General features: G+C 49.1%; 1 protein-coding gene across 1 annotated transcript in view; it reads right to left on the minus strand.

The window, feature by feature from the left end:
- Nucleotides 1-20,130, minus strand: part of TACC2 (transforming acidic coiled-coil containing protein 2) — a gene marked incomplete at its 5' end in the record, with an annotated part of 182,220 nt that overhangs the window by 11,933 nt on the left and 150,157 nt on the right. The window contains 5 exons of the mRNA XM_082854641.1: nt 1,947-2,023; nt 2,723-2,866; nt 11,522-11,693; nt 12,841-12,956; nt 13,965-14,026. Coding sequence (XP_082710767.1) covers nt 1,947-2,023; nt 2,723-2,866; nt 11,522-11,693; nt 12,841-12,956; nt 13,965-14,026 — 571 coding nt within the window. The remainder of the gene's footprint in view (nt 1-1,946; nt 2,024-2,722; nt 2,867-11,521; nt 11,694-12,840; nt 12,957-13,964; nt 14,027-20,130) is intronic.

Genomic DNA, 20,130 nt, shown 5'->3' on the forward strand with positions numbered 1-20,130 from the left:
TAGCACAGGGAACTCTACTTGACTCCGCTGGACAGTAGAAACTAACACAACATTGTAAAACAACTGTATCACAATTTAAAAAGAAAGAAAGAAAAAGAAACAGACTCAGAAGCAGCTACAAAGCAGAGCCTGACTTCTACCTGGTCTGGCTCCAGAAGCTGACGTTTAGGGCACCAAAAACTAGTGCCTCTGTGCCAGCCGGAGACACTTGAAATCCCACCACACCAGTTACCAAACAGCACTCCCTGGAGCCCCCAGAGGTACAACTTCTCCCAGGAAAGCAAAAGGAATCAGAGACAAGAACTTCCAGCCTCCCCGTATGTCCTGCCTCCACCTTGAGTGCAGGCAAAAAACCAAAGCCACCCAGTTCCCTCCCCAACTTCCCCTTAGCCGGAAAAAAAAAAAAAAAAAGATAAAAGAGATTTTAAAATAATGCAACCACAGGGCCTCAGTTTGAATGTGAAATAGCGCTAAGATTAAGCTCCAGAAGAGATCACAAAAACTGTCAGCAGAAAGATGGAACTAACAGAAGAATTTTCAGGAAGATACTATTTGACCTAGAAAATGGGATATGATCACCTAAACATTTGCTTATTACTTAAAACGGTAGCCAGGAATATGATTTTGATCATTAGCTCACAGCACTACTGCAAGGAAGTGTACTAAAAATGTACAAATTCTTCGACCAATGTTTAGAAATGCGTTCATTCTCTTATTCCCACACTTTGAGACTTTAAAATGAAGCCGATTATGTATTCTGGGCACAGTGCCAGACCTTCTGTCTTGTTAAAATGCTTGTGGTCGAATCCATATCTTCTCTTGCAATTGCCTCAGCTCATGCTGAAGAAAGGCAGGTGTGTGGAGAATGAACTATGCCCCCTCCACCCCGCCACGCGCAGTTCTTAGACCCGCAGCATCTAGAACCTGGACAAGATGTGCTAACCCAGGACGGTCAGAGCAGAGGTTTGGGCCAAAATTGCTTTAAAAATGCCACTTACAATATAGATTTACAAGTCACATCCCAAGGGTAAATTCTAGCCCCAGATATGGTTTCTTAGTTTCTAAGAAGATGATGAATTGAGAAAGGAAATAAAGGGGAAAAGGCACGTGAGGAGTGAAAGCAAGAGGCAGGCTGCTGGGTACAGTGGAAAGAGCTTGGCTTTCAGAGTCAGAGAGGTGGATTCAAATCCATGTTCTTGTTAACTAGAAGCTCCAGGGCCTCCGTCAAGTCACCTAACCTCTCTGCGCCTTCAAGCGGGGCTGACCATCCCCTCGACAGCTGTGGGGAGAAACAGGCTGTGTGTCTCCAGGCAAAGGCACAGTGCTTGGCACACGGCAGGTACTTACCGTGTGGTAGCTGTCATACTTCTATGACAATAGGCAGCAAATGAAAATAAATCACTCAGGCGACATTTGGGAGACACCCTCAATGTTTATCAATTGAGACTGGTGAAATTAATTATGTTAGACCCTTAAAAGGACTGTCAAGCACCTGTTGAACAATAAGGTCAAGATGTATAAAAATCTGTCCAAGTTACGCTAAGTTAAAAAAGAGTATAGGGTAATGTACGTTTCTACACTCCACTTCTGAAGAAAAATGGAGGCTACATAGATACCTTAACACATTTGGGATCAGAAATGGAAAATTCTGGGAAGGATACACCAGAAATGGTGCATAGTAGGTACCTGAAGGGTGTGGAACCAGAGGCTGAGTGGGAAGCAGATGTGTTTTTCCTTGTACATATATTTATTTGATTGCATTATGTGACTCGTGGTATTTTAATAACAGTAATACACTAAGAATACTTCTGTGAAAATACAAACCTTGTGGAATAACGGGTAACTTCTATAGAGGACACTGTTCATGGGCCACACCAGCTCCAGCTGTTATCAAACCACAGGTAAGCATCCCCCAGGTACCAGGAAGCCCGAGCATCACAACTGACCTCATTTCCATCACTTCCCGCCTGCTTTCTTCATATTTATCTTTCCAGTCCGAGACCTCTCTCTCCTTGGTTATGATCTAGTATCAGGGAGAAGAAGAGGAAGGAGGTTAGTCCCAGCTGAGTCAATTCAGATCTGAGCAATTCATACACCAAGACAAGGAAACACTAAATAAATATGGAATTAAAACCTGCTACACCAAATAATTGTATTTAGAGAATTTCCCCGAGCATGAGATAGAAATAAGCCAAACGTGAGACTTTCACAATGTCCACAGAGAGCAACTAAAAGGCATGTGCTTTTTTGTTATAACTCGAACGAGGCCCTAAAAGCTCATTAAACAATAGTGTCGGGCTTCCCTGGTGGCGCAGTGGTTGAGAGTCCGCCTGCCGATGCAGGGGACACGGGTTCGTGCCCCGGTCCGGGAAGATCCCACATGCAGCGGAGTGGCTAGGCCCGTGAGCCATGGCCGCTGAGCCTGTGCGTCCGGAGCCTGTGCTCCGCAACGGGAGAGGCCACAACAGTGAGAGGCCCGTGTACCACACACAAAAAAAAACAAAATAAACCCAAAAAAACCCCAATAGTGTCCAAGATCAAAACCCACGGTTTGCCGTCTGTCTCTGCCTGCAGTGGTCAGAGAAGAAAGTCTGTGTCCAGAGATGCTGGCTTTGTGGGACGTGGGTACATACATTTATTTACAAATGGCAGAACCCGGAGCTTTTCCCAGGGCACCCAGAGCTGGCCTTGCCTTCTCTGAGCCACACACACGCCACAGTACCTCTGCCCTGGCGATCTGGAGGGCGGAGTCCAGGTCAGGCTGCTGGAACAGAAGGCCTGTGGGTTTCTCTACCTCGGCCGTCCCGATGCGGGAATACAAGGCTGTTTTGGATATGGTGACGTCTGTTGGGTGAGCAGCTTCTCTCTGTGGAATGGTTTTTAATTTTAAAAAGTTAACATTAATCTTATGACAAAGAGAATTGCACTCATCCTCTCATGAACGGGTCAGTTGTATGGTTTTGAAACAAAGAACACCAAAAGTATGAGAAAATGCTAAGACTAATGAATGGGGAAATGCCGGATACAATCTACGGAAATCTATCATTCTGCACCTGCACCGGCTGACAAAGGGTCTAATGGCGGACGCCTCCCCAGCTCCCAGGCCCCGGAGTCAAGCACGTCTGGTGCCCGTTTATCACTGCCATTTATCAGCCGCAGAGGCATTTAGGCACAGCGCATAAGAACCAAGGTCATCTTCCAGCAGGTTCCACTTCCAAAATAAAAGCCTGACGGTGAACAATGTTGAATTCTACTCTATGTTTTCCCAGTTTTGAGTAACCACAGATCTGATCATTTTTGTAAGACGTTCCACATTTCAACTTAGGGGACATTGGTTAGCTGTGTTTGAAAGGATATAATTCACACAGAGCTTAAGGCCTACCATAGCTCTCAACCAACATCACCTTCAACGAGCTAGTTTCTGGGTGCCAAAAGGTAAGCGGTACGTTGGAGTTACAGCGTCAGCGGGAAAATCGAAAACTGGATCACTGACGACATCCACCTGTGCCGATAAGCCCCTCGGTGAGTGGTGCGATTCCCTGCCCCCACGACCGACACTGGACAGTCACAAGCCTCCTGGGAGGGAGGAGAGGTCTGTGCTGACTCTTCCTCCCTTTGCACAAGTGCTCAGCCATTTCCAACACACCCAAAGCGCAGCATTAAGAGCGTCGCCAACCAGTGCAGCGGGTTGTCAATCTAGTTCTACTGCAAAAGGAATGTCAAACCAATCACACTCTCAGTCCTATTCATTAACCTCCTGGCCCGTCGTGGTTGCCAAGGCAAACCTCCACCCTGGTTACTAGAGTCCAACTGGACGTGAAGCAATGGGGGTGTAATGGGCGGAGGGCAACTGCTTTTCCTTTGGGAAATTTATGAGAAGAGATGGAGCCGTGAACAGAACACCACAGTGTAGAAGAAAGAGAGAGATGTGGGAAAGGATCGGTGAGGACTTATCTTGTAGATGGAAGCAGAGGAGATGAAAGAACCAATGATAACTGGGAAGGGGGTGACCCGAAGGTGCTTGAGCAGAATTTCTCTCCTCAATCACGGGAACAGGCATGCTTACCCTACTGTGGCCTCAGAGGCAATGAACTTGTGACAGCTTAGAAAACGCAGGTGGAAGCTTAATGGATAGGACTGGAGGTCACCGAGTTAGGACCAGTTAGTTGTACACATGCACGATGAACTAAGTGGTTTAGGCTGTCCTGGAAGCGAGCGTCTGCTGCGTGGGTGTCACTACCCCTGCCTGGCCTTGAGTATCTGGGCTAACTCTCACATGGGACCCAGAATGACCACTGCTGGTCAGAGGGGAGTACCAGACCCCAGGGACACGCCCACCTGTCAAGTGGGATGCCAGGATCTTCGGTGACAGGACATTTGAGCAGAACACAAGTTTAAAGCCCTCAGGAGCAGGCAGGCTGACCTCTCAGAAGAGGGCCTCCAGACCACAGGGCAGAGCCTCTCCCACGTAGGTGTTAATCTCTGATGTCTGAGATGTTTTCAAGGTTCTACTTGTCAAATGGGAAACTTCTCAGGAAGTAAATAGAAAATTATACCTAGACACCAAGACTCAGTATTTACATTTATCGAGAAAGTTCAAAAACACAAAATTCTGAAGAGGATTTTTAAGAAACCTGTTCCTGTCACAGTTAAGTAAAATAATGTATTCTTTGAAAAAAATCAGAATAACGTTTCAAAATGGAAAGAACCTTAGACACCGTCCAACTCATCCTGGTCCCTCTGATGATGAAAAAACTGAGGATCTAAATAAGAGTTGGCCAAATCGTTTCCCAGAATGAGATTCAATTCTGACCCAAGATAAACCAACTCTCTGAAGTGCAAGAGAAAATGAATTAAAACTAACTTCATCATACTGGGCAGAAACAAAATATGACCAGTGCAGGAATTAATGATCTTTAAGCTGCCTAATGTCCTTTGTAAAACAAGGAAGGGGATGAAAAATAAACAAAATAAGGAGCTTTCTAAGGAAATGCAAATGGTTACTACCAGATACTATCTCCGGTCATCCTGGCCACCTGGTGTTTTCAATAAAGAAACATGATGACTTAAGAATCCATTTGAATTACTACCAGAGTATCTGCATGTTAATGCAATTCAAGGTACACACCCTGGTTTTCTCTCACAACCAAGAATTGTTTTTAACTGAAATTAATAGGTTTGTCTCTTGATGATATTTTAAGATCAGACTTAGATTAAGCTTTGTTTCTCCCACATAACCTCCCACTTGCTACTTTAGAGGAACCAAAAAGCCACCAGAATCACAAATTAAGATGTGAAGCGGCCACGACTCAGACAGCACGGGACCAACGTCCAGCCTCTCGATCCACTCCCTCAAATCTTGGTCCCTGCGGGGACCTCTGGGGCACTGTCGCCTGGATCAGGCCTGCAGACCTCATGCCTGGGGTCCTTCTGGCCTTGCAGCCAGGGGCTGGGGGTCTTGTCGCTCAGCCAGGCTCACAATCCTCCTGGTGTCCAACCCGCTGTTGCCAGGCTCAGGGGAAGCTGCTATGTCTTGGACCAAAGCAGGATCGCTTTGGTCCCCGGAAACCAGGTGGGAAGCAGTGAGAAGGCGCAGGGGTAGGGCCCAAAAGCCGAGATCAGGTCATGGACCAAGGTCATGGAGCGTGGACACAGGCTGGGTGCTTGGGGGGTGACGGGGCCACGTGGCGCCAGGTGGGGCAGAGAGCAGCCTCAGCCCGGTGCCGCCCCATCCAAATCTGACAAGGGGCGGGCCTCAAGTTCAGGATGGCAAACAAAAGGAAGGCACTTGATACGTGCCCTTACTCCACTCCCCACAGGAGGCGTCACCAGCACTGACCGGCCTCTCCTTCTCCCTGGGTCAAGACATGGCCTCAGACCTCAACACAGGCTGCAGACGAAAACCACGAATTCTTGAAACTGGCAAATAAGCTGAAACCCACGTGCCAGCCCTTTGTCACTGCCCTTCAGACTGTTCTTGCGGGTTTCGGGTATCACCTGGTTAAATGGCCGGGGTGGGTGGTTTCCGGACACAGAAGGAGAAAAGGCAGCTATGCTATCAGGCCGTTCACCAACCATACAGTTGCCCCAGACCTGATTCCTTCTCCCACTGATGCTGCGACAACCCAGGCATCTTCCTTTATGGGCCAGGACTCCTGGAGGAATCACACACTGAAGATTAACACCCTTTCCCTCCCAGGGGAGCCTGTTTCTAGGACCTCCTCCGGTCCCAAAGCTTGCCATTTGTATGATCCTTGTTCCCATGTTACCCAGACACATCCTTCCTTCTTTACATAGGGTCCCCCTAATCCCACAAGGCCAGATACTGGACCATACCCAGTATCTGTTATACACACAAATTAAATCCATCCCTGTGCCCTGCAGCCCTTGGAAAGCCATACAGATGGAACGCTTAGGTTCTATCCACCCTGGTTTAGTGGTGAATCCAGGGCTGCTGCACCTCACAGCCAGTGACCTGGTCAGATCCCCCCGCCAGGAGGACACAACCGAATTCAGTTCCACCAGAAGTGTGTGGAAGGAAAACAATAAGGGGTCTGACACCCCAGCCCCTGTGGAGTTTCCCTCGTTTCTAACGTTTTCTGACTAATGAGACAGGAAACCGCACAGCAGTGCCTGGAAGGCTGGCTTTGCCGGCCCTCAGTCTGAAGGGAAACGTCGAGTGAAGCTGCTCACAGGAGCGACCAGAAATCACCCCCATCATATTTCATGACGTTTTTCATCCTCTCAGTGTGAGTTTTTTTCATTCCAAGTGATTTCATTTTGTGTTAGCAACAGTTCAAGACCATGCTGCCAGAAACACTGGGCTAGGTCACCTGCAGCTGAAACATATGAGCAGAAAAAAGAACAAATTGGATACACAGCTGCTGTCTTCTCTTTCTATATATCAGCAGTTTCCAATGCGCTAAGGGCCAATCAAGCATCTCACCAGCAAGAAACCCACAGAAACCTAACTGGGTACAGGTAAATGGACCACCCTCGGTCTGGTGAGCTACAGAAAAGAGCATCTGTTTTCCATGGGCCAACGTCACTAGATTAATATATACTTCTTACAAAAGTGGTCCAAGTTCCTATGGTAGAGAAAAATGTTCCTCATACTCCAAGACACTTCTATCCCTATGGAATAATTCTTTTAACACGCCCTTCTGGAATACATAAGGAGGGAGCGGGCGCTGTCTCTCCAAACCACACTCAGTAGACTCAGGTGACAGTATTTTCTCAATCAAAATCGGGACACATGGTCTGAGAACAGGCTTTAACTGACGGGAAGTCAACAGCTGGCCGTCTCTGAGAAGTAGGCACGGGTATCAGGCAGTCCTGAACACTTTATACTCAACTGGAACCACTGAGAACATGCTCAATTCTGCCTCAGACTTCTGGACACGAATAAACTGTATTTATAGTGACCAAACGTCAAGCAATTCATTCTGTGTTTAAGCCACTACCCAAGGACATCAAGAAGTAAATCAAAAAAAAAAAAAAAAGAAGTAAATCTAATGGGGAAAAAATCCTTACTGCTTAATGCATTCTAAAAATCTCATTTTTACGGAAATTAAACCCAAGTGTATGGGTTGGCCACAAGAACAAAGACATCAGCAATTGGTGTTTACATTCCTGTAAACACGCGATGTCCCCAGTCTGGACACCCATGGGATGACCTTCTATCACTGAGAGATGTCTCTGGAAAGGGGTCCGCATTTGGTTCCAGGGAAACCACATGTGGGGGACCCACAGGGCAGGGCCAGCAGATGAACTCCTGATCCTGTCCCAAGGACAAGTGACGGGAGAGAGCACGGGCCCCTCTGCCAAGTAAGCTGTTACTTGAGATGTACAGGCAATGAACTCCCAGGCTCCCAGATGTACAGGCAACTCTCCCAGCTTCCCAGGCTCCGTTTTCCACATCTGTAGAATGGGACCTGGACCCGCTGTCTGAAGAGAGATGTTGGGAGAGTCTCATCAGGTAACAAGAGGCACAAGTGAAGGTTACCTCCCAGCAGCTTTCATTGATCGCACACCTACTGTGTGCTAGGCTCTCTGCACGGCACTTACTGTCCTCACAGCAACGTGCAAACTCGCTGCTATTAGCCTCTTGTCACAGACGGAAAAACTGAGGCTCAGAGAGGCTCACCAACTGGTTCAGGGCCACAGAGCGCACTGGGGCCCAGTCCTGGTCTGACAACCCAGGTTCACCGGGCTGCCAACTGGGGGTGGGGTGTGGGAGAGGGAATGAGGCGGATCCTCAGAGGCCAGGCGCACCCGTCAGCCCTGGGGGTGGGCTGAACCTCCCTGGACCACGCTCCATCGTGCGTGTCATCAGCGACACATTCCAGTTGTTAAGAAAAATGACTCCAAACTTGGAAGCCAGCCAAACAATTTCTGCAGGTCTTGTCAATATCACACTCTGCCCTAGAGAAGGGTTGGCAGATTACGGCGATGGCTCAAATGGCCTGTTGCCCTTTTCTGTAAAAAGGGTTTTCCCGGAACCCGCCACACCCGTTCATCCACGTGTGGTCCGGTGCTGCTTTAGCAGAGCTTGGTGCTAGAGCTGAGTTAGTTGTTACAGAGATCAATAGATGCCTACAAAACCTGAAATATTTACTCTCTCCCGTTGCAGAAAAAGACTGCTTTTCTGTAATCCTTTTGACCCTGGCCTAAGGGTCATCTGACATCTCAGGAAGGTCTTGTTTTCACCTATTCACTATTGACTGGGATCCAGTCTCAGTATAATTAGATGTTAACTTGTAGAAAATAGAAAAAGTGCAAATTATTTTTTATTAGTAGCGAAGCAAATGATTTCTATAGGAAGAAAAAAGAACCTCAAAGGTTATGAATTATCTGTCCTGTTTAACTAGTATTAACCTGTTTTATATCTATTTTATATCTAACTTTGCAATCTTATTCCAGCCTCCTTACCCCACTGACTGGACATCGGTTTCTCGTATTTTCCTCCATTCAACAAGCTTTACCATCCTGCTGGTGTGTTCAGTGTGTACTTATGCACAAATTACACTTTTAGCTTTTTGAAAAATCATACTTTGTCGAACACCTGCCTGGCCATGGTTAGCAAAGAAGCTTCTGGACCACACAACATTCTCAAGAGGCAGCACACGGCAGCAGCAAACCGGTACCTTGGTGTCCTGGCGGCTACGGGAAGCCAGGGTGATCTGCCTGGCCAGCTTCAGGGCTTCTATCCGCATGATGGCAAACTCTAACTCCTCCTGCCGGAGGGGTGGGAAATGAGCAAACCGCAGGGGAAATGCACCGAGACAGGACGGAAATGTTTTCCACATCCAAGAAACGAATGTGCCACGTGAATGTGTCACGACAGGTACTCGGGGAAACACACGCGCTGGCTTTCTTTCACAATTAACACCTCAGCAGATCATGAAATAAGTGTCTCATTTCCTTTTTTTTTTTGTTTTAAATCACCCTTTGGGATGTCTGGCGGGAAGTATGATGCAAATACGAAATAATTTTTAAAATGGGATCAGAATTTCTAGTGCACTGTTCTTTCAATTTCTCTCCTTTTGTTCATTTCATGTCAAGTCGGCCAACAATTTCCACGAGCGGATTTACATATCTCAAATGACTATTAACAATCTCTCTTAAGTTTTTGCTCTGAACATCCCAGTCTAGAGGGTATCAAATTGAGCTGTCAAATTTAAAGCACAGACTGTAGACAATTGTTTTGGTGCCAGATACAAGACCTGAGTCCAGATGTTATCTCAACAGGGGTCTGAGATAACCTTGCATACATAAACAGCCTGGCTCCATGGTGAGCTAATACCCTTGGTTCCATGAATAAATCAGAGAAACTGCTTTTGGGGCTATCAAAACTTCTAAAAAATGACTGCTTCGGTCCATTTTCCAAATTGAAATACAAATGGTTTGTTCCACATGTAATGGCACGATTTATAGCACTCTGGCGTCCTGGGTAAAGAACACCACATATATCTGTCTTTGAGGGGAAGCTATTCCATCTGGAACATTCTCAGCAATGCTCCATTAAATCCTGCCTCATTGCATTTGGAGTTCGGAGGTTCATTCTCTACTGAGGTTTTGACAAACTCCCCAAAGGTCACACGTGGGCTACAAACCTGAAGTTTCTGAGCAAATACTGGGGGGTTCTTTTCTGCTAAGTCGGGTTCCAGATAGTCAAGCGCACCACAGAGAGAGGCTGGATGAGCTAGCCTGCTGAGGAGGGCATCAGCAGAGGCAAAGGAGCCCTCAGGAGCTGTCTGAAGGCCGGCAGAGGAGGACACAGAGGAAAAATAGAGGAGAGCAGAGTGATATCGGTTCCAAGCAAGGACCACCCATCTATTGGCTGGACATCTCTGCCTTAAGGCTGAAGAGAGTATCAGTTAGGTGCCAATACTTTCCTTTTCATCTGGACTAATTCCCACATGCTGATCATGGGCATCGTGAGATGGGCAGGCCCAACCCGCTCCCCAAAAGCACAGCCTTAGGTGCCCTCTCCACCCCCATGTCACCCTCACTCCATAACCAGTTGCTAGGAGGAAAGCTACCCTTTACTTATTCACTTGAGAACCTCAGTGGGTAGGAGACAAGGTAGTTCATCACGAACATACTTTCCATTGTAAACATCCAAAGGAAGGTTTGGTAAAGGTCATTTTCTAAATAATAGAAAGATGACCTCAAACTGGTAGATCAGAAAGACTTCAAAATCAGAAGGCAAAGGTTGCAGAAGTTGAATCACGCATGAGTCCTTCATAGCATCTATTTGAGAGACAGCCTAGGTCCCGTCTGGACTCTCTTTTGCTCACTATTATTTTCCCAGTATCCACCTGCCAGACATACAGTAGGTGCTAAATAAATACTTGATGCGTGAGATAAATGAATGTCTACTAATCTGGAGCAATAAAGCAACACGCCAAGTCAATGGCCTCATACCCTCTTGGGGATTGCTAGGGGGAAGTAAAAATAGAAAAACAGAATTGGCCAGAAGGGTGATCGATTTTAGACGTGTGGGGCGCGTGGGTGAGGCCTTCAGCTCAGGTCTATTCGCTCTGCAGGTCCCACAGGGGTTGGGAGGGAAGAGGTATAAGTCCTGGTCTATAAACAGGAGGGACTTCCCATCACCAAAGCCCAGGAGAACCAACTGTTCCTCAAAAGGAGAGTGTTTCCTGATCTACCATACTCTGCCCTCTGCCAAAGAGGACAGAGAAGCAGGGTACAGACTGATGGCAGCTCAAAAACCAACAGTCCAGCCTGAAGGGTCTAGAAGTGGAAAATGAATAACCCTGAAGGCAAATAAAGCACTTAGGTGAGAACTGCAAAACCACATTGGAGAGGACGGAGAGACCTTCTCTCATCATTATGGGGTGGGGTCTCCTAGGCTGGCTTCTCTGGCGGGATAGGGGGATAGGGACCCACATCAGGTCCCAGGGGAGTGTTGCTCTGAAGGCCTGGCCCGAGTGGTGATAGAACCCAGCTGACCCAGGGCTCACCCGCAGTGATCTCGGGCCCCTCCAACCCCACTTACAATTTCGATCACTTCTGATGCGGTGCCCAAGGCCATGGCCTCCAGCTCTTTCTGGGAGGACTTCTCTGGCACCTGCAAGTGTGGCTCCTGGCTGGGGGCCAGCCCTCGTGCAACGGGATGCTGGCTCTTTGCCCCGGCGTTCACAAGGGCTTCAGTCTCCTCAAAACTGGAGCTAAGGAAGCAAAGCACATCTTTAGAGGTTGCACTGGAAACCCCACTGAAATCAGCCAGGATGCCCCAATTGACATAGCAAGCGATCCCAGACTCCCAAGGTTATATTCCCCGAGGAAAACGGGCAGGGCTTAGGTGACCAAGGGGTCCGTTGGCTGGATAGAGGGTGGTCCAGCCCCACGTAAGAGCCTGCTGACAACGGACAGCCAGAAGCACAGATGCCATTGGCTAAGGGTACGAGCTCTGGAGGTAAGCAGACTGCCAACCCCTTGGCTGTGCACCTTGGCGGGAGGGATTAGGTACTGTAACTCTGTGAAGATCGAGTGAGATGCTGCCTGCGCCTGAAGCGCTCGACACAGTGCCAGTCATAAGGCGCCATTACTGCTGTTACAATAACATCCTCATCTCGTTCCCACCACCCTGAGCAGATTCCGGAGTAGGTATGGGAAGTCATAGCAAGAGCGTTCACTCCTACTCAGTGAAAGCGGCAGGTAGGAGAGGACAGGAAGGTCCCAGTGTTAGCATGATACCCCCCCACCCAATCCAGCACCACACAGCTCAGAACAGGAGCCTGACAAATGCTTACATTCACACCCATATGAGTAATAAACGTTTATCAGAACTTCATTTGTGCCAGGCCCTGCGACAAGTGCTTTCCTTACAGCATCTCAGTTTACTCCTCCTTTTGGCTATTTGAACAGGTACCCCTACCCCTATCCCAAGGGGCACCTCAATTCATCTTCAAAAAATCCCTACAGGATCAATTTTATTATTACTCTCACTTTACACGTGAGGAAACTGCAGCCCAGGAGGGTCAAGTAACTCACATCAGGTCATACAACCAGCAGGGGTTGGGAGTGGGATTCGGGCGCTGAAGCCTCCCCACGGGACAACTTACACAAAAAAGTGGCGTGCACCGGCAGGTGATGGGAGGGGCTCCCGCTCTCAGCTGTTAAAGGGTGCTACCTTAGTCCAAGGGGCAGCCCATGACAAACCCACTGCATCTGTGCCCGTGTGGACACAGGGAGACGGGATTGTGGGCTGCCTGAGTGTGTGCAAATGAATGGCGTTCAGAAGAGCAGGGCAGGTGCTCTGAGGCCTGGGGACCTCCGCCCCGGGGTGTAACTCTCTCAACATGGAAGTCGTACCCTGAACACGGCGTCGGGGACTCCGACATCCGGACGGGGGGAGACTTGACCGGGCTCTCCTGAGAAGTGTCAAACATAAGGTACAAGGCCTGCTTCTTCGGGGCGTCGTCGTCCTGCTGCAGGGATCAAAGTCACACGTCAGCTCGGATGCAGTGGCCTAAACACGCTACAGAGACGAAAACCAGAGCGCTCTTCAATGGGGACAGATAACTCATCAGGGAGAAGCCTTCATTTCTCTCCAGCCACCCGGAAGAGAGGAGAGAGCGGCGCTGGCTAAGAGAGAGGAGAGGAGGACCGGAGGGAAGAGGAAGGTGTAGGAAGAAAGTGGGACCGCCTGCAGTTGGGAACATTTCCGGGGGGGACTGCAATGGTGTTGGTGTGCTCCATGCTGCTCAGCCCATCGGCATTTAGGGGCCATCCTCTCTGGATGGGCAACCATGCTGGCCACGGAGGATAAACAGAGGGGTAGGCGAGACCCCCGTCCGGGCGTGGCCCACAGTTGAATGGGGGAGATGGGCATGACGCCCCATTGTGATGAACGCCACCATCAAGGTTCACTGACTTACAGCAGATGTGGTTTAGAAACAGCAACACCCCATCTATGAATGATGCAAAGAAAGAGAGATAAGAGCAACGTGTCCGGGCTGCTGAGTGTCGCACAAGCCCTCCTGGGCATCTCCACACCTCTGGGGGCATCTCTGGACAACAGCAGTACAAGAGGTCATGTCCAGGACCAAATGCCGCAGCAGCAGCACATGTTAAGCCAGGGAAGACGGGTGCCCATCATGACAACTCAAAACGAAAAAGAGATGGGGGAAAGGCTTACTGCCCAAAGGGACAATTTTCAGTTCTAGGAAGCAATTAATCTGAAGAAACCAGATAACGGCACACCTTAGACACCACCAAACCACTCCCTCCACCTGTTTTAAAAGAAATCTCTTGACGAGTTCCTTCTCAGTCTAGGAAGTAATTCTGCAGGGAGCCTAACAGCATCCTATCATTCTTCTCCCTGAAAATGGCATCTGAAGTGGATTGAGACAAACCTCAACTCCCCCAGTCCCAGTTCACCAAACTGACAGGGTGGGAGAGCAAGTTCCCTGCTGGCTGAAGGCAGAAGAACTTACAGGTAAGGAGGAACCAATTTTCTCCATATATTCGATTTCATAGGAGTTTCTGTAATCCAACTCTGCAAAAGAAACAGAAGGAGAGGTGAGTGCCAGAGGGGGGAGGGGGAGTGAAAAGTTTGGGGCTGGGCAGGTGGGGTCCGGAACAAGGCTTTAAGCTTTCTGAGAATGTCCACTGACTGAGATTTCTGATATGGTCAAAAGGGGAGGCTCGACTCAGCTATTTTCAGACAACTGGTAAACCCCTTACCGTAAAGGGGCTTCTGCCATTTGGGAGCCTGAGAGAGTTCCAAGAGAATTAAATGTCATGACCAAGCACGGATTTGACTGGGGAAAGATCTGAGCATTTTGCACAGAGTTTTCAGATCAGACAGTGTGTACACTGTGGGTGTTGCTTTTCTCAGTAAGTCTCACGTGCGATACACGGAACCTTCCCAAGTCCTGGTGACATTTCGGAACTGGACCCACAGTTGCCCATCCAGTTGTCGGAAGCAAGGGAAGAACAGTGCTGCTGTAAGAGAAGCTTTGCGAGTTGTCTAGAATGCTTCCCAAAATTCTTCCAGTGCCAACAGGGCCGGTCCAAATCAAATGTTCAGCTGCAAAGACTATTAAAGTCCAATTTGATGGAAAGATGACCTATTTCAAATTGACCGGAGACTTTAGGCTGCAAAGAAAACTCCAGATACTCTCACTGGATACCTGATCACAGGAATGGAGACAGTTTTGTGGATTAACGACCAGAAGGACCTCGTGCCTCCTTAAGGCCCTGACTTGTGCATCACTTGGGAAGAATGGAGACTAAGCCAAACCATATGCTGGGCAGGAACTCAGAGTGTCTGTAACCGTCGTGTGAATCTGTCCCTAGGGTCTGCCTCAACCGAAGACGAAGAAGCATTCGTTTACTAAGACTTACTATCTTTCAAAGGCAGGGGACAGTGAAGGACAAAGTGATTTCTAGGCCCACTTCTAGACCTGTCACTTTCCGGGTGCAGGACCCCAGAACTATCATTTTATTGCTCTACTAAAGACCGTCTAAATGGAAAAGATGATAGTGAATCAGCTGCTTCCTCCTCCAAGGTATTACTATTGCCAAGGCATGATTTAACCCTAAATTATTTCACAGAAACCACACCCCCGCACACCCCACAATGCCACAGAGCACCTGGGATGCACGGAATAAGCTGAGGCCACCGTGGAGGTTTTCTAGGCCCTGGGGCCCCGCGTCAGTGCCGGCTCTGGTTACCAGCTCTCCTCACTGTCCCACCTGGAATCTGAGCTCGTTTCCGGGCAGCAGATCTGGGGGAGTTTCAGATCACTGAGCTCATTCATCTGCCTTCTTTCCTACCTGCCAAGAGGGTCTCAGACCTTTTGAGAAAACATCTTACTGAACTTGGTTTTCAAAATCCCATTCCCCTGCCTTAAATTCTAACCCTTGGAGGGGAGGCTTGGAGAGGGGAGCCACGTCCAATTTTAGCCCCATTTTTCAACTACGCCACACGCAGCAGGCAGGCCAGGAAGGGTAACGCCAGTTATACCAAATGGCTCAACATCTTTACAAATGAGAGAAGAGGCCGCTCACTAAAGCACGTGCTGCCCCGAGCTGAAGAGGCCAGAAGTTTTGTTTTATTTTGGTTTTCTGGCTGCACCGTGCGGCTTGCGGGATCTTAGTTCCCCGGCCAGGGATCGAACCCGGGCCCACTGCAGTGAAAGCGAGGAGTCCTAACCACTGGACCGCCAGGAAATTCCCCCGAAGTTATTTTTAATGGGTCCTGTCGTTCTGAAGGCAAGGGGCCTGTGTTTCCATCTGACTCTCATGGCTGGAGTTTTGCTGGGGGACCGAAGGAGCCTGGGTAGAAGCCGGAAGGATGCAACCGAGGCCCGATTGCCACTGCCAGGATCAGGGAAGCCAACTCCCTGACTCCTCTAGGCCCATCGACTTATCCATAAATGGAGCTCAAAGCGCATACATCTTGCAGGGTAAAATGATTGGATGTAAGATGAAAAGCCCCACAGCTGGTCACACAAAGGTAAGGGACTGTGACCAGGTCTGTTACTGCTCTTTGCTAATATTTCTGAAACTTTTAACATAAGTGATGAGAGGAGACGAGCCTTTTGGAAGGGGACAAAGACACTGCTCCAACTTCCTTGGGTGGCCCTTCTACATGCCTGTAGTGTGACAACAACGGTGCCCACCACTGAAGACCAGGTTAGGCTCCTGAGAAGGACACCCCTTCTCTATTGTATGCAAGAGGAGGTGCTGGTGCAGCTGTGTGTAGAGGGAGACAGGGTGACCAGCAATGGCCACCCAGACCTTCGAATCTAAAGCAAATACTCCCTCAGGGTCTCAGACCAGAGCTAAGAGGTTTCGGAGGCTCTGTCGTCCAGTGGTTCCTAAACTTTCCATCTCTGGGGATCACATGCACAAGGTTTTCTCTCACAGCACCATGTTTCAATAGATTGCTCCAGAAAAGGGCATTTGCTAAGCAAGCATTCACAGAAAAATGTTTATAATTTTGCCAATCTGAGGTTTAAATCAATGAGAGAGTATCAGTGACACCACAGTGAGTTGATATGATTACAGCCCCCAAGCATGCGGTTTTAAACTAGCTGGGCATCTTTCTAACCCAGCTCCACAGGTTTTCTGAAATATTAAGACAACTTGAATCTCTTGTGAACCCAGGTAGGGAAGCACCGATCAGCTCAACATCCTCACTCTACACTGAACGAAAGGAAGTCTGTAGGATGCCCATGTAAAGAGCATGGCGGAAAAGAAGAGGCCCTTCGAGTCAGGCAGACCTGGTCCTACGAGAACTAGCCCCTCAACACTCAGCAAATCTTAACAGCTCAAAGCCTCTGCTCCCTCGCTCTTACGTGAGGAAGTGCAGAAATCCACCATCTAGAGCTGGGAGGGTGAAATGAAATCAAGTATGAAAAGGCGCAGCAGGGCTACTCCACCAATGACAGCTCCTCCTTTTCTTTTTTTTTTTTTTTTGCGGTACGCGGGCCTCTCACTGTTGTGGCCCCTCCCGTTGCGGAGCACAGGCTCCGGATGCGCAGGCTCAGCGGCCATGGCTCACGGGCCCAGCCGCTCCGCGGCATGTGGGATCTTCCCGGACCAGGGCACGAACCCGTGTCCCCTGCATCGGCAGGCGGACTCTCAACCACTGCGCCACCAGGGAAGCCCGACAGCTCCTCCTTATTACTGTTACTTGGAGAATTCATATTGCAGTGAATACCTGTCCAAGTGGCAAATATTATTTCTAACCCAACATTTCATTTTCCTGTGATTTATGACTTCAGTGTAAGAAAGCCTCAATCGCGGCTGCACCACTGGGCAGGCTCTTTCTGGGGAGTACATCTGCACCCCAACCAGGTTCGTGTCTGGTATGGCCGGACGTGGCTCAGTAACAGGAGGACAATCTGAGAACAGGGCTCTGCATCCAGTTTCTACATCCAGTTGCTGGAGGGAACCAGGTACATTAGAGAGGTGAATGCAGGCCACACCTCTTGAAACTGAGGCTGTTCTGAATTCACATAGACAATGGATTTCCCATCGCCCACCAGCTATAACTATGATCAGGACTTCCCACATATTCACATTTTCTTTTTCTTTTTCATTCATTCATTCATTTATGGCTGCATTGGGTCTTTGTTGCTGCACGTGGGCTTTTCTCTAGTTGCGGCCAGCGGGGTCTACTCTTCGTAGCGGTGCGTGGGCTTCTCATTGCAGTGTCTTCTATTGTTGCGGAGCATGGGCTCTAGGGGCGCGGGCTTCAGTAGTTGTGGCACACGGGCTCAGGAGTTATGGCTCGCAGGCTCTAGCGTGCAGGCTGAGTTGTGGCTCACGGGCTTAGCCACTCTGCGGCATGTGGGATCTTCCCAGACCAGGGCTCGAACCCGTGTCCTCTGCATTGGCAGGTGGATTCTTAACCTTGTGCCACCAGGGAAGCCCCACAGTCATTTTCTAAGGAGGCAGGTTTACTAGAGTTTTGTTCCAAACTTACAGATTTCCCTATTTGTGGAACTTTTGCAGAAAACAAACAATTCTCAAATATGCCACTAAGCTAGTGAGTGGACTGCTTTAGTTCTAAGTTAAAGATGAAGAAATAGATGTTACCACTGAATGAGGCACCTATTACCTTGTAAGGTATTATGAAAATAATGCATGTAGGGAATTCCCTGGTGGTCCAGTGGTTAGGACTCCCCGCTTTCACCGCCGTGGACCCGGGTTCAATCCCTGGTCAGGGAACTAAGATCCCGCAAGCCATGTGGCGCGGCCAAAAAAAAAAAAAAAAAAGCATGTATTTATTTGGTTCCTGATGGTACAACCACACACACATAGCCCAAAACACACACCTTTTGATTCTTATCTATAATGGCGAGCTCAGGTTGGTTTCTATGACATTTAAAAGTTTCTTATTAAGCCTCAAGAGAGGTAAGCCAGCAGGAAACCACAGGTGCTACAAACTGGCCAGGCCCCTGCTAGTCTTCAGCCACCCCCTGCTGCTTCCGGGCTGTCAACACGCCCTCCCCTCCTCCCCCGCCCCGTCTCCCTCACACAGGTGCTGACTGATGCAAAGATCAAACTGTGGACACTAAGCTGTCTACCTGCCTAGGCTTCTATTTTCTTTTCCTCACAAAGCTGTCTTTAGCCCTTACGGTGTTCATGGTGCTGTAAGGAAAACAAAGCTGGCTCAGATGGGCTTCCTGTCTTTAAGAAACACACAGTCTAGTAGGGAAGCAAGAGATGCACCTGCATCATCCTTACCGCGTTATGTAACCTCAGAGCGAGTTCAGACCAAGCACTGATAGCAGACGGCAGAGGGGCCATGTCCAGGGAAAGGCTGGGAGGGGGCAGGACAAGCCTGGGAGACAGGGAAGCAGGGGGCATCCTGCAGCAGCCACTGCAGGGGAGCTGAGCAGGGGCGTCCCTGGGGGAAAGTGGTTCCCTCCGGTACAGTCATGGCCCAGGGGTGTGTGCACAGAGGAGAAGGAGGACTGAAAAAAGGTGAGGCCAGGCCTGGGCCCCAGGGGTCAGGTTGGAGTGACATGGTCACTCTTAAGCCTCCCAAACCCGCAGCCAGAGGGCCAACAAGACAACCAACCAAAGACTCCATTATGCAGAAAATACAATGCCCGAAAGTCCAAATACTTGTAATCTGGATTGTCTTTTCATCATCAAACTAGAGAAAGGCATTACAATAAGATAAGCACCCCCAATCCCCCCAAAACCTGACATGGATCTCACTGGTACCATTCAGAGACCTCATGGGCACAAAGCAAGCTGCCAACAAGCCTGATCATACAGAACCTCCAGAGGCAGCATTCCTACTTACAACTAAAAGTCACCTCGGTTACAGCCCTGCCCTGCCCAGGCGGGGGCAGGAGGCTGTCTGATGGAGATCATGGCTTCTTCTTAGCAGCAAAGAAGCGGAGATAAGGTTTCCCTGTAGGACTGTCCTCATATTGAATTCTACTCAGTTTTTAGAAATTGCTAGAAATCAAGATCTTGGAAAGGGAAACTTAGAACCATCACAACAGCCCCCAGCGCTGGAATGACGGTCCAGTACTAGGCCCACAAGCCCCACATGGTGGCGGGTGGAGGAAAGGCCCCAGGAGGACTAGGGAGGACTACCATCACTCCTGGAAATGGACTAATCCTTCGCAGGAAGGTTCTAGTTGCCGACTTAAGATACATGAATTTTTCAAGCCGAAGAATCAGGCAGAAAGCTGAAAGTGGGTCTACGTAAGGGGAAGGAAGATACTAATGAGATAAGTGACTTGCCCGGGGCCTATTCAGAAGGACTCAGTTCCTCTTGTTGGCAAGCCTGGGGGGACTCTCTGGTTTGGGGCTTGAGCAGGTGTCGGTCACACTGGGACGTCCCGTAGGGCCGATGAACAGTGGACTAAGAGACCCCACAGGCAGGTTGACGTACCCTGAGCACTTGACTCAAAATCCTCAAGGGATGTAAGCCAGACAGCCGAGAAGGTGCAAAGCTCAGGTGAGCTCAGGACCCAGAGGTAGAGAGCTCTCTGCAGGCTCTCAGCAGGTGCCCCGGGGTCACCGTTCAGCGGGTTTCAAGCCTCAGGCTGTTTCAAAAGGCAGCCTGAGCTCGGGGTGCACCGGGAGATGGTCCCCAACAGCACGGTTACCTGGCTCAGAAGT

This window comes from Leucopleurus acutus (genome assembly GCF_964270905.1).
Source record: "Leucopleurus acutus genome assembly, chromosome: 14".
NCBI classification, from domain to species: Eukaryota; Metazoa; Chordata; class Mammalia; order Artiodactyla; family Delphinidae; genus Leucopleurus; species Leucopleurus acutus.